Genomic DNA, 15313 nt, shown 5'->3' with positions numbered 1-15313 from the left:
GTTTAGCTGGCAATGCAATGGATAGAACACTGGCTCTGAAGTCAGAAAAGTCTGAGTTCAAATATGATCAAAGACACTAACTGTATGATCCTGGGTAAGTCACTTTTTTTTTAAAAAAATAGTGTTTGCCTCCGTTTTCCCAAATTTAAAATTGGGATAATAACAGCATTTAACTCAAAGAAATATTAGGAGGATCAAATGAGATAATATTTTAAAAGTACTTAGTGTAGTGCCTTGCCCATTGTAGACACAACATAAATGTTTATTAGCCTTTTTTTAATTTAAACAATTTAAAAATAATTATATTCAATATGCCTATCTAATATTTCACATAACAACTTTTCATATATTTTCCAAAATTTTATCTATTTATATATTTTATTCTTTAATGTGACTCTAGGTATTCAGAATTAGGAAAACATGAATCTAATTCCCTCTTTGACACATTGTGGTCTTGGATCCCCAGACAAGTCATAAAGTCTCACTGAAACTGAAGCAATTCTCTAACAGTAGCTAACATACTTTGGGAAAGATGTTTTTTCTTACAGGGAGTCTTTTACATCTATGAAATCACAGATCTAGACTAAAATAAAACAAAAACATTCTAACAGTTCATGTGATATAACTAATTCAATTGTTTCTGACTGGATTTGCCATTTTGTGTATTATCAAGTAGGTCAATTAATCAACAAGCATTGTTTAGATGCCTACTTTGTGTCAGACATCTTTCTCAATCCTGGGGGTACAAAGATCCTGACCTTAAGGAGATTGAATTCCATGAGACCCTGAGTTTAACAAAAGGGCTATACTGAAAAGAGGCCACAAGTATTAGAGAGGTTCTATTTTATAGTTGCATTCCAAATATAAAGAAATGTTATATTTTTATTGTGAATCTGTGCCTATTCTCAGTTCTGTTATCAGGGACAGTCAACAGATTCCTATGTACAAACCAAGATAACTCAGCAAACATTCAAAAACTGGGCAATACATCCACCTTTCCTGGAAAGAGCTAGATGGAGATCAGTTTAAGTAAAAAGAAAGCTCTAGATCTGCCCTCTTGACTTTGGGGAAAACAGAAAAATATAATTATCAAAAAGAGGAAAAGAAAGTTCATACCTCATGGGAGTATTCTACTAGTTTCCCTTATACAAATTACATTAGGCAGCCTTTTTGGTTATTAGTCATTTCATAGATAGCCATGTTTGTCATATCTCTCTCTCTCTCTCTCTCTCTCTCTCTCTCTCTCTCTCTCTCTCTGTCTCTCTCTCTCTCTATCTGTCTCTCTAATGCACAGAGAACATTTTAGGTGCTTAATAAATATTTATTGCCTTGCTGACTGATATTCATACTTTACATTTAGATGCTTACAATGAGATCTACAATGAGAAGGGAAGTAGAATATTCTAATGATAATGTAATATCAGACCTTGAATGAATGGTAAGAGGAAATAAGACCCACTGATGTTTAACTTCTCACAAATGAAAGCCTGTAACAAGCAAAACAGGGTGGATGCCAATGATGTAAGAGCAGCCTGAATCTGACAGGTCAAACATCTTCAAGTATAGCTGTGTCCCTTCTCATGTAGCTCTGGTTCTTGGATGACCATTCTACACTGTCTTTCATCACTAGAAAATGTGGTCTGATGTACAAGCTGTAAAGCATTGACCTAAATCCTTTGAAATAATGACTTATTTCAACACTTGAATTTTTCTATAACATTGTAAAAAATCTAAAAAAAAATTATACTGCTCTTCTGAAAAGCTCCATTATTTATCTACTCCAGAGACAGAGGAATATATTACAAACAAATGCCAGCTTAAATAAGTCCTTTGTGACATTTTTCTCACAATAGCACTTAACCCAAACTAATCCCCCTCAGCTAACAACTTTTTTTTCTCAAAGTCTCTGCAGAAATCCTACCAGAGTGGTTAATATTTAATAGACTATCAAAGTTTTTTGGGGGGGAGGGGTCCTGTAGCCCAATGGAGTGACTAAGGGGTTAAATAAAAACTACAGCTCTGCTGTCTCTCAACACCAGTATGATCATTCTTCAGGGATTCCCTTTTGTATGAGTCACTGATAGAACAGACAGACTGCATGCAAGGAGGCCAAGATAATGTCATTTCTCAAGAGATTACAACTACTAAGAACTAGCCCTTAAGAGGAGTCACACGAGAGAGAGAGAGAGAGAGAGAGAGAGAGAGAGAGAGAGAGAGAGAGAGAGAGAGAGAGACAGAGAGAGACAGAGAGATACAGAGACAGAGACAGAGAGGCAGAGAGACAGAGAAATAAGAGAGACAGAGACAGAGACAGAGACAGAGACAGAGACAGAGAGAAATTGAAAATGAGGCCAGAGGGAGCATAAGCCTTCTATTAGGAAAAAACTTAAAGGAAATTAGAAAATACTTAACAAAGAGGTTCTTTAAAAGTGAAACAAATATCTGTCAGTAATACATGTATAAATGTAAAAAACAAAAGAGACTCCCTGAATTATATTAAATCCCATCTGTAGTTGTTTTCCCAAGTATGATACATAAAACAAAAATGAGAATGATAGGAAATATAGTTCTAAGATGCTGTCTAAAGTTTTTGACATTTGTGACAATTATAATAGCTCCCTAATCTTATGCAATTAGTGGTTGCCCTTAGAATGAGTTAGTGAAGGAGTAGAGAAGTATCTTTATGGCTAGGCCAATATGAATTGCCTAAATTAAATAACCTAAACTTTTCAGAAAGATTCCTCATACTAGACTAATTTCAATCCTAAATTATACTTGCAAGTGGTACCACACACACACACATACACGCGCGCGCTCAGGCATATCACACATCACACAAGACCAAGGCAGAGGAAAAAAGCCAGATGATTTCACGGAAAGCCTAAGGGTAATGGGTACTGTAGTGATTTGAATTTAAATCAAGTTCAATGGTTTTTCTGAAACAGAACAAAGAAAAACTTTTCATAAGCTAATGATACAGGGTGTTTGGTTACAATAACATTTCAGATTGTATTAGGAAATGGAGTAAATGATCAATTAAATGTAAAAATGCATACCTAGAGGAACAAAATTTTACAGGCATTTGTTAAGCTAAATGTCTATTTGTGAACATATGATTTATATGTATACATTCATATGTGGATGAATGTGTAAACCACTTGACTTAAATATTAGTGTGAATTTATATTAAACCACAATACCTGGTTTACTTATTGAATGTATATTTATGTCTATTTATTTGCTACCTTTATAATTCTACCTTAATTGAAAAATATTACTGGAAGGGTAGGTAGATATATATTATTGGAGTCTATATTTTATTCAAAAGGCAGCTAGATACCTTCATTCATATAGGGGAAGCAATGTGGTGCAGTAAAAAGAATATTGAACTTAGTTTCTTAAAACCTGAGTTTGAGAGATACCACCTGTATCACAATGAGAAGACACTTAATGATTTATCTCAAATTATGTAGAAAGCTCTTTATAAATTGTAAAACAGTGTCTAAGTGTGAACTACACTTACTAGAGTCAAAATATTTATAGGTGACTGACATATTCACAGAACCATTGAATCTTATAGACAGGACTCCCCTCTGTAACATCTCAGCCTTAGTTTGAACATCTAGGAATGGGGAGCTTCACTCTGAAGCCAATTCTATTTCTTAACATCATCAATTGTTCAAATTCTACTGTACATTAAACCAAAACCTACCTCTCAATAAGTACCCACCCCACCTTTCTCCAATTCTGTCTCTTGGAGAAACATACATTATATTTAATCCATCTATAACCCTTAAATATTTGAAGGCAAGTATCATACTCTTCTAGCATAAAAATCATAAATAGTGAAGGAGAGCCATAAAGAGAGCATTAATTTTCTTTCTGAAACAGAGCCCAACCAAAAATGTCACTCCTGAAGGGTAATTTTAGCTAATTTGCAATAAGAGATATTTAAATAATGTCTTTAAATTCCTTCCTGGTGACACATCTTCTTGTATGCACATATATATGTATATATATATATATATATATATATATATTTAAATTTAAGCAATTTCCAAATGAATCTTTTAATAATGTTTTCCATTAACACAAATTCTTTTTTTATCATTGTTGTTAGTTGAACTTTCTTTATAATTTAAACTTTTCCCCACTCCCCCACCCTGATATTATGTTCCTGATTGCATAGGCTTGCCAAGTTAAATACTAGAGACTTTCAAACATTTTGATTGAAGCACTTAAGTTTCATGCAGACTGTACAAAATCAAGGATCCCATTATGAAGGTTGAATGCCTCAGTGGTTTTCACTTGATTAGAGTAAGTGTTGTATTGGCTCTGCTTTCAAGAACATTTCAATTGGTAAATGCACAAAAAAAGCAAAACAACAACCCTTAACCCCTAAATCTAATACATACCACCCTGACTGCAGTAAAAATGACTTGAGTCCTCTGAAATTGTCTGAACATCCTGAAAGGAAATGACTGCACTAGAAAATCCTGTTCTTGAATGACAGGGAGATGATAAGACGATTGAGAAGTTTAAAACACTTAGTTAAGTTCAGGCAAGTGAGAAATTTTTGCCAATGAAAAACTCTTGCCATACTTCAAATCTTAAAGAAAATGAAAATGAATGAATGTTCTTGCATGCTCCATTCTTTCAGAAGATATTGGTTTTTTTCTTATTTAAAAAAAAAACCATTGTCAATGTGTAATGCTGGTTTAGCCAGACAATCCAAATTGGTTTAATATACATTACTTCACTTATCACAATGCTCCTTTCTATAGTGCTCCTATTCACAAGTTAACAATGACCATATATATACAAAAAAAGACTTTGTGTTCTCTGAGATTTTACTAAAAACATTCATCATATCAGTGATGTGGAGTAATGAATTTATATAGAATTTATATAATAAACAAAGATGGGAAAAGGAATTGAACTCCATAAACTGTGATGCAGAAAGGTATACATTGGATGGGGAGGAAAGAAAAGAAATTTATATCATAATTTTGTTTATGTTTGAAAGCAAGTTGTGCATAATAAATTTGAATTTTCAAGTACAATTATATTTTTATACAGTACTATGGACAGTTTTTTAATCCACAAATTAAAAATAAGTTCTTTTAAAAAATTAAGTAGAAAAATGACCTGAACTGAGAAAGTCAGAAGGCCTAGATGGTAATCTCAGCTTTGCCTCAGTTCCTTATCAATTAAAAGGGAGTCAGAAAAGATGAATGCTAAATTCCCTTCTATAATTAAGATTCAATAATGCCATGACCTAGGCTTATCTCTATATATATCTATACATACATGGTATTCCCAAAATCTTAAAGTTTAAAACTGAACCAAGACATTTATTATATTTATGTGTATGTATTCATTCAAGTATACAAATATATAGACACTTATACACATATTTACAGGATGTCCTAGAAGTCTTGGTGCATATATAAACAATGCTTTCCAAAGTGTGAGGCAAAGGAAAAAAATACCTCAGGGTGGGAGAGGAGGGGGGGAAGGGGAGAATGTTTTGATACATCTCAGAAAGAGGAGCCAGGCAGCCAGATAAGAGTTGTTACATATAGCCATAGAGGCAGACATGAGGAAACTAAAAGTTGCATCCATTACTAAGAAATACATCTCAAAAGACAAGAAAACAAACTTTCAATTATTTCCTCCTAAAACATCACAAAGTCCTTGGGAGTTCCTATGATATTGATAATAAAAGCTGTCAGGAGGAAAATATAGCTGGCTACAAAAATAAACTCTTAGCTCTTATTTTAAATGCCATAATTGTCAGTTCATGCAAAAATTCTTAACAGCTTGTATAAACATATTATGCAAAATGGTATTGTTATGTAGGTCATCTGCACAGCTCCACCCCATTACTTGAAAAATATATGCAGAAGGACAACATGTAATTAGAAGGTCTGCACTCTTCCCAACCAAGAATCAAGTTTCCACAAGCATCCAAAACAGAAAACTAACGCAAGGCTATTTTTAAAGAAAATACCTGGTGCTTTTTCCACGAAAATTACTTTTGAGTCTTGCAGAAAGTTGTGACCAGACAATATCATTTTTTTCCCACCGATCACTGGATAGCTGTCTGTGCTTTGTTTCTCCACTAAAGGCAATTCTTGTGCAGATCTCTGAGCTAAAGGAGAAAATAACCAGATATGGAACATAATTTGTTTTTAAATAATAATTTTTAAAAGCTTAGTAGCTCTCACAATACTTGTTTGCATTACACAACAAAATATCTGATACAATATTCCTGAGAATGCTAAGGCTCAATAATGTAAGAGAAATTTGAAATCAGCATGAATTTCTAGTAAATTATTTCTGCATAGGATGGTATAATCACCCTCAGTTTTCAGGTAGGAAAGAGAAGCCAAAGACACATCAATGATGGAACCAGACTTGAAGTCCCAGTCTTCAGAATTCAAATTTCTGATAAATTCCTTGACCTTATCATCCAATCATTTAAATAAATTGTTTAGGTGAACCTAATCCTCATGTATTTTAAAGAAGCACCACCAAAAATTTTGCAGAAAAATATTTAAAGCACTTTAACTTCTCAAATGATTCTCCATACTATAATTGCTATGATTAATCAGTATGCATAACTAAAGTGAAAGGCAGCATAGTACTGTGAATCAGCCACAGTCTAAAAGACCTAAGTTCCAGAGCAACCTCTGAAATATAATGTCCATGTGACTCTAAGCAAGGCATTTAACTTCTCAGCAACTGGATAACACTCTAAGATTAAATTGAAGATTACCTACTAAACTACAGTGGTAGAGAATTTTCCTTAGGAGTCCATCACCCTAAAGAAATCACTAGTCCAGAACAAAATTTTTAAAATCATCTAACTTGTGAAAATAAGGTAAATCTTCTATTCTCCAACTGAAAATTAATAATATGTTGTGATTTAGCTTGTTTATGAGGGGGAAACCAATCCCTTTGTCCAGTAGAATCTCAAAATAGCAGAGACACAATATAATAAGACAATGTGGAATGTGAGGCAGGCAAAGGCTGATTCTTTTTGTGTTTGCATCTCCAGTACCTAGCTCAGAATAGGCACTTAGTAAACTCTTTATACCTACTCAGATAGACAGATATAGATATTTAGATATAGATAGATATAGTGCATCGGAGTACACAGTAAATTCTTATTGATTGATGTGTATCCCATATATCTACCCAGAAAACTTGCTTTAAAAGTAGGTGGGTAGAGAGATAGATTAAAAAATATATATCTGTCTATTTAGCAAATACTTGTAGATTAACTAGATCACCCTTGCTATGGGGAAAAAAACTACCCCAAATGGTTTCCAACTTTAAGAATCCAAAGAGAGCTTAGATCTTTGAGAATTCTGGTAAAAATCATAACTGCCACCTTGTCCCTCAGTGGTGGTATGATGGAGATGAACAGATCCCATTCAACCTTAAAAGCACATCTATGGTCTAGAATGATGGAAGGCTCAGAAAGTTAAGAGTTATAAATGGTTTGACCCTCTCCTAATTTCTTTGTGAACTAATTTGGTCTCAATGAATAGAGTGCTAGGCCTGGAGTTAGAAGATCTTAGTTCAAATCCATTCTCAGACTAGTTGTATAACTCTGGACAAGTCACTTAGTTTCTGGTTTCCTCGCCTGTAAAATAGGAATCATAATAGCACTTACCTTACAGGATTGTTTTGAGGCTCAAATGAGATATTGTTAGAAAACACTTATCATAGTGCCTGTCAAATAGTAGGTATTATAAAAAGATTTATTTTTTCCCTCTCCCCTAACTCCCCTCACCTTTGGTGGAAACATTTACCAACAAACCCATCCTTAAAATTCCAGCGAGTTCTGTTACTAATAATCAATGACTATCCCAAACATTTATTACGTGTTCAGGTTGATATTTAGTATTGGGGATGGAGTTGGATTTATTATATTCTAATTAAGGACACCAGACTAACAAACAGGAAACTGATCCAACAATTCAAGATAATATGCAATCGGGTCTTAAAAGATGTGAGTTTAGATATCTGAGAAAGGTAAAACCTAAAGCCATGAAAGAAAAATAAGTCCAATTAAGGATTTTGAGTCATCTAGGGCAGGAGAAATGCATTGGGGAAGATCCATCCATGAGTCTTATAAAGGATGAATTGGAGGAGGGAAACTGGAATCTGAGAGGTATGAGGTAATGAGTGCTTGAATCTAGCAGGTGTCAATGAGAATGGAATGAAATAAATGAAGAATGAAAGGAAAATCATTTGCTAAGCCCTTACTTACTATGTGCAAAGCTCTGTGCTAAGTACTGAGGATACAAATAGAAAACCCAGAAAGTCCTTTCTCTCAAGGAGTTCTCACACTCTAATGAGAGAAAGAGCACTTATAGGAGGTTTCAGTTAGAGGAGAAGAGATGGATGGATGGATACACATTGAAAAGATGGACATTCACTGAAGGAAAATCAACAGATTTAATGAGTAATTGAGATAAGAGGTGAAAAGAAGGAATAAGTCAAAGAAAACCCTAAAGTTTTGATCCTATTTCTGGTAAAATGATAATGTCACTAAGAAAGAAATTGGATGAATACAAGAAAAGAACAAGAAAGATTTTTGGAGTGAAGAATATATGATGAATTCAACTTCGGAGATGTTAACCTTTGGGTGATATCTAGAATCACTTAGATGTTCAATATGCTGGAGCCTGGACAAGAAGCTAGCTTTGGAGATGTATATCTAAGAGTCATAAGCACAGAGGTAACAGCTGAAACCATGGGACTAGTAAAGCTCTGAGGGAGCTAAGTATAAATAGAGAAGAGCAGAAGGCTAAGAGCTGAATTTTGTCACTTGTCCACAGTTAGGAAGCAAGAGGGGGAAAGGCCAATAAAAGAATAGTTAAGAGGTTGACTCTGTCTATTCCAGAAACATGGCACAGTCAGGGGCAGCAGGGAAGGATCTCTTAAATCTCCAAATGGATCTTCATTTGGACTGACCCTGTTTTACCCAGATTGGTTCTGGGTATTCTGACCCCCATTTCTCTTTTTCTCTCCTCCTGGATCACCCTGAAGAGGAAGAGGAGTAAAAGACATTAGGGCAACATGGAGAAGAGATGTCTCTCGGTTCAGAATCTCCAATAATTTGCTGAAGGTTTTGCATGAAATGAGTGATATAATAAATAGAAATCAAGATCTTATTCCCTAATAGACCCTTGTTTAGAAATGAGATGGGGCAGGGGGAAATAAAGATAATTTGAAAGGAAGTATAAACTAAATGATGTAACATGTCCAGACTGTTTAACAGATTCATTCAAACTGAGGCTTCAAGGTGATGCAACTTGCTTCAAGTCACACAACTAAGTGGCATAGGCATGAATATGTGACTATGTTATGCCAACTTTCTGGCCTTTGTTTTCCTCCTCTGCAAAATAAGAGGCTTTGATAAAAGAATTCAGTCCCAAAATTCTAAAAGCAAAAGGAATCATCAAGTATGTAAAACAATGAATAAGACTATAAATTACATTTATTTCACATTAAGAAATTTCAAAGTTCCCAATATCATTTTCTACAAATTCTGTGAAATAGGGAATTCTTAGGTGACAGATTTATGTTAGTTCATAGGTCAACATCAAAATTATTTTCTTTTCAATTCCTCATGCAGATTACAGGTTATAATTAGTTAAATCATGGTGGTTACTGAATGCTCTGATGATTATCAATATTATTTTAACAAATGACCTCCAAATGATAGTGATTATGACAATGATGATGATGATGAATAGGATGACTAGTATTCATGTTTGCAGACCGCTTTATAAATACTATCACATTTGATCCTCCATGAGGCAGGGTCTATAGTTATCCTAAATTTCAGATGAGGAAAGTAAAGCAGATAGGTTTTAAGTGACCTTCTTAGAGTCAACACTACTAGAAAGTGTTTGAGGCTGAATTTTGACTCAAATTGTCTTGATTCCAGTTCAGTACTCTATCTCTTGCACCACCTATTTTTAAAGTTCTCATTTAAAACAAACATGAATTTTCTCATACCATGACTATTTCTTTGTAACAAACTGAGGCAATTAAGCATTATTTTTTCAGAGAAATGGACAATACTTTTCAGCAACTCTGAACTATCAAATATTTATTTTTGATGAATAAATTAATAATTACAATAATAGCTAACATTTATATAAAACTCACTCTGTGTCAAGCACTTTATAAATATTATCTCATTTGAGATAAGTTCTATTACTATCTCCATTTTACAGAGGAGGAAGAAAAGGAGACAAATGGAGGTTTAAGTGACTTGCCTAGGGTCATACAACTGGTAAGTAAATGAGGCCAAATTTTGCATGCATGTGTTCCTGACTCCAGGATAGGTACTTTATCCACCTAGATACTATGCAAATATAAAGAAAGAATGATATTAAATGATGTTAATATAATATGATATATATGCTAATATAAAATTATATTAAACAAAAAAAGCAAAATTGCTATCATTAACTGTTCAAGTGATTTTTATATCTCTGTACTTCTGTTTCCTCATCTATTCAATATTAAAAAAATTATCTCTAAAGTCTTTTCCTTTTAAATTCTAAATTCTATATAGTCCCTGGAAAGAAAGGAAAAAAGTGAATAATTACTTACAACACTCAATGGGATTTGATGCTACTTGTAGAGACAAAGTTCTGCCATTAGATTGTGGAATATGAACCCGGAAAACCAATCTCACTCGGGTATTCTTTCTCCCAATGTCAGTTTCACCTTTCCGCAGTTCAATGTCAGAGTTTCTGAGTTTTAGGATTCCAGCACAATCAATACTGCTCAAAACAAAACAAAGGTCATTTAATATTTTTCCAGTTTCTGATATAATATAGTTGTAAACTTCTAAACTCTCATCCTTCAAAACTATACTCTGAATCTCATTACCATGTTACCATAATATCAGTGTCCTTATTGAGATTGTGATATGATTATACCATTGAGATTTACCTATTTTTTCGTTCTATGATAGAGGAAGGTAAAGACATTTCAGGGGAGTTCCATAGGGCATCACTGAGACTTTATCAATACATGCCTAGTCAAGTGAATAATTGAAGTCATTTTGCTGATAATTCACTCCCCAAATTAACCTTGGTTGAATAATTTTAGACACATAGTGAGTCAATAAATATTAATTGAGCCCCTACTATGTACCAGACACTGTGCTAAGTACATGAATCATAAAGATAGTCATAAAGCTAACTATTTTGACTCTCCCCATCACTTGGGGAGTCAAAAGAGTTAAATTGTAGGGGAGACATAAATGTAAATGGTAGGGGGAAAATGTAGAAAAAAGTATTAAAATCATTCTTCACTATATCATGCTTCACACATACCAATGATTTTTACAGGAGTTAATGCAGCACTGTTCAATCTCTCATTTTCCTGCTTTACAGCTTATATTGCTACAATTCAAATAAACTTCAGTGCAGATTCCACAGAGAGCTGACCCATAATAATCCGCAATATTTTTCCTTTCTTATGATGCTTATCAGAAATAATAGTAAAAAGACTAACAGTTTTGTTATTTTAACACCAGAGTTTAGCTAGAACTCTAAAAAAACAAAAATTTACAATGGGGTCCTCTTAAGTTTCAAGAACATAAGTGGAAACTATAATTCATCTGGACTTGAGTTGTATAGGTAGCTCTGAATGTTTCTAATTCAGCAAATCTTCGTCTGAAGATCTTGAAATGCTCTGAGGCAATGTGGTAAATGAACTGATTTTTATAAGTACCAAAACTATATTTATTTAAAGCATATGAAAGTCATCAGAATCCATTTGATTTCATCTCAGATCTTCAGATCCTAAGTAGAAACCAAAATAAAGATTTGCAAAAGACTTGAAATATCCTCAAATTGAAGGAAACTTTGCATCTATTTCTACATATAGAGTTTTATAACTATAAATTCCCTATAAAGATAATAGAAATAATTTCACTGTAATTCTGATAAACAGAGGTACAATTAATCTCCCTAAATATATTTAGGTACATGTAAACATTGCCTAATTAGTTCTTTTACCATGGAAGAGAGTGTGGTTGAGAGAGTGACTAGCAATAGAATCATTTTTCTATAAATTTGAAAATACTCTTGATAATAATGCTTTTAAAAGTTTGCATTAAGTATTAAAATTTAAAATACTTATATTAATTGCTGATCAAAGCATACTATTTTTTCCACTTTGTTTTTTTCATGGTTTTTGTTTTATGTCTTCTTTCACAACATGACTAATATGGAAATATGTTTTGCATGATTGCACATGTTTAACCTATATCAAATTGCTTATTGTCTCGGGAAGGGAGATAAGGGAGAGGGAAAAAGAGAATTTAGATTTCAAAAATAGTTTTTAAAATGAAGGTTAGAAATTGTCTTTATGTGTAATTGGGAAAAAATAAAACATTAAAGTAAAAATATATTCAGGTGACTCTTCTAACTTTATTACTTCACAGTCAAGAGCAAATAGGTGTCACGTTTAGTAGCCACTAAATGGAAGGTCTGGGTGGGAGATATTTACAGCACTTGTAATTGAGATATTTATTTTAAGTACTAATAAGCACAGTGGCTGAAACCCTAGAAAGAAGCAAATCGGTTGTCATTAATATCTGTGAGCTTCGTTTTGGTGTTAAACTAAGGACACTCTGGGCCATTGGAATTTAGGAAATTTGTTAAAAACTAAATGATTTGGATGATTTGTTGAGAAAGTCTGAAAAAAAAAGGAAGCACACAGACATACAACTTTGCTGAAATCACCAAGTGGTCCGCTCCACCAGGCTTACATTGCTCGCATGTTATTTTCTGGCAGAAGTGGAATTTCCAAGACTTTGGTGTTGGAAAGGATTGCTTCGTGGCTGGTGGTGGAGACGGTTTTCCCTGTTATCCGGTGGACCTGGTAGAAGGCATGGGGTCTCAGCAGGCGGTCGTCTGCCGTCCCGATGAACAGCTGTAGCGTGAGTGGCTCACTTTCTAAGTAACCATGTAGCTGGCAAAAGAACAGAAAACTCCCACTAAGCACCATGCACATAAACTGCTAGGAATCAATTAAATTTTTATAAGCAAGAGACTCTAATTCTAGAAGAAAACGAGTGACAGGTGCTAAGTGTTAAGTCCCCTCCCACCTCCCAACCCCTTTTTTTCTGTAATGTAATAGTGGTATAATAAAAAAAGTGCATTTAGAAAATATCTCATTATTCTAAAAGACCTGGGGCACTTAGCTAGATTTAGGCTTTGAACAGTTCTACTGTCTGCTAACACACACACATATATACATGAACATTCAAATACCTAACACTGCCATCAACACCCCCCCATCTGTCATTTCAAAAAGACAAGTTTTAGTGGGATAAATTAAGAATTAAGTGGATTTTTCTTTACCAAGAGCTGTTTTAAGCCACATTATCTCCTGACAAGGAGTTGACTTCATCTTTTCAGATGCCTACATGTTTCCCAAGGTCATCCTTTTCATCATGAGCATCATCAGAAGGCTCCATGAGAAACTAGACTCCTGAATTCTTTCATTTTAGGCAAGTATATGCTAGTAAGTATGATGTAGGACTAAGTTGCATGCATTAGCTGACTTTGTCCTGTGGAAATTAGTGTGTTATACCAAGGGTTCCATTGTTTGTACCAACTTACATCGTCTGAATCAATACCAGCAATAGTCATTCTACCAAGAAATGTGTTTTCTTGTTTAATGAACATGAAATTAAACAAGGTACAAAATCTCCAATGAAGTTAGTTTGATAAAATCCAAACCAGCAAAATAACTCAGATCAGTGCAGGAATGGCACTTTTTTTTTGCCCAGCCTGATGGATCTTTCCCCTTTCAAACAAGTGCTCAGTAAATGAAGCTCTGGCCACAGGGATGTTCCCAGCATGCAAGAATCATCAGTTCAGCCTTCAGATTGGGTGGGGGAATGTTCCACTAATTGGTTAAATCTGCTTAAGTGTCTGGCCACCAGTTGGCAGACACAACAAATGGAAAACTATATACTGACATTCCTCAAGAAAATACCAGTTCAAACTAAGCCTACTTTCCCCCCAGAAAGGAATAAGGCAAATTTGGCACAACAGTTTCATATCTCTCTAATGAGACTGCATTAAAAGACACATACCTGTTGTTCTATTCTCCCCAAGAAGGGCACCATTTCTGAGCTATCACTGGAGCCCACACACCTAAAACCATTTTAAAACAATATATATTCTGGTCTGATGAAATCTTCCATAAGCTCTACTTTGTCTTAACTTTTTTTCACGTTCTGAATTTGACTTCCACTTAAAGAATATATAAAACAAATTTTTAGCTATCAATTTATGAATATTTTTACCACTAACAATAGCATTCTGAGTTGAAAAACAATTCCCATTTTTCACATTTTCAGTAGAAATGAAAGTAACTTCAGGGCTCAGTGGCACATAGTAGGCATGTCATAAATGCTTGCTGATTGACTCATAATAGAATATTTTCTTCTTTTGATAAAGCACTCCATAATCTATTAGATGTATTACATTAGCTTACTCATTATTCTAAGAGCATCTGACATAGACCTGTTGAATCAACTGTGACTGATACTATCTGCTCAGCTTTCATTCAATTTAATTAAAGTCATAGGCGAGAACTATAATATAGTCAGCAAAAAAACAAAAAACAAACCTAACTTCCTTTTTTTAAGGAGCCACTCTTTGGAGTCCCAGATTGTAAAGGATTATAAAACTGAGGTGAAAGCATAAGAAAAAAAAAAGACTAAGAGAAATGACTGGGGGGAAAAAAGTAAATTCATCAAATGGCAAGTGTGTATTCCATACTTACCACATCAATATTTTTTTCCTTTGTTTGTGTGAATATATAGAATATAGAATATATAGAAACAAACTACAAAAAGCATACATCTAAAAATTTTAGTCAAGGAATTAGGAAGGGACCCACTATAACAGCTAAATTCCTCTAATCCAGGCTTACTTCAGCTCCCAAGGGACAAACAGTCAAGGCAGTCAGTGAGTAAATAAACATTTATTAAGTTCCTTCTATTGTGTCAGGCACTATGATAAATACTATAAAGTCAGGGGTGTGATAAAGTCAACTCCAGGGGGCTAACACAATCATTAAGTTTTTAGTACTAGTATATATATTTGGGAAATTGGCAAATGCTACAAATCAGATTGATTTATTGTTTTGTTGATTATTTGGATTTATGAAAGTGATATAAAAAGTCAATAATGCAAATTAAAATTAAAAGTTTGTTGTGAGCACTTTTTTTTTTTTTTACAGATGGCTG

General features: G+C 34.0%; 1 protein-coding gene across 5 annotated transcripts in view; it reads right to left on the bottom strand.

The window, feature by feature from the left end:
- The window catches only part of NFATC1 (nuclear factor of activated T cells 1), a 222778-nt gene that overhangs the window by 98388 nt on the left and 109077 nt on the right, over positions 1-15313 (bottom strand). For all 5 annotated transcript variants that reach the window (XM_074204099.1, XM_074204097.1, XM_074204095.1 and 2 more), the window contains exons 4-6: positions 12818-13020; positions 10645-10817; positions 6014-6154 (exon numbers count right to left, since the gene is read on the bottom strand). In XM_074204099.1, coding sequence (XP_074060200.1) covers positions 6014-6154; positions 10645-10817; positions 12818-13020 — 517 coding nt within the window. The remainder of the gene's footprint in view (positions 1-6013; positions 6155-10644; positions 10818-12817; positions 13021-15313) is intronic.

This window comes from Macrotis lagotis, chromosome X (assembly GCF_037893015.1).
Source record: "Macrotis lagotis isolate mMagLag1 chromosome X, bilby.v1.9.chrom.fasta, whole genome shotgun sequence".
Taxonomy (NCBI): Eukaryota; Metazoa; Chordata; class Mammalia; order Peramelemorphia; family Peramelidae; genus Macrotis; species Macrotis lagotis.
The sequence above is the reverse complement of the archived record's forward strand: the minus strand, read 5'-3'. Positions and strand labels throughout refer to the sequence as shown.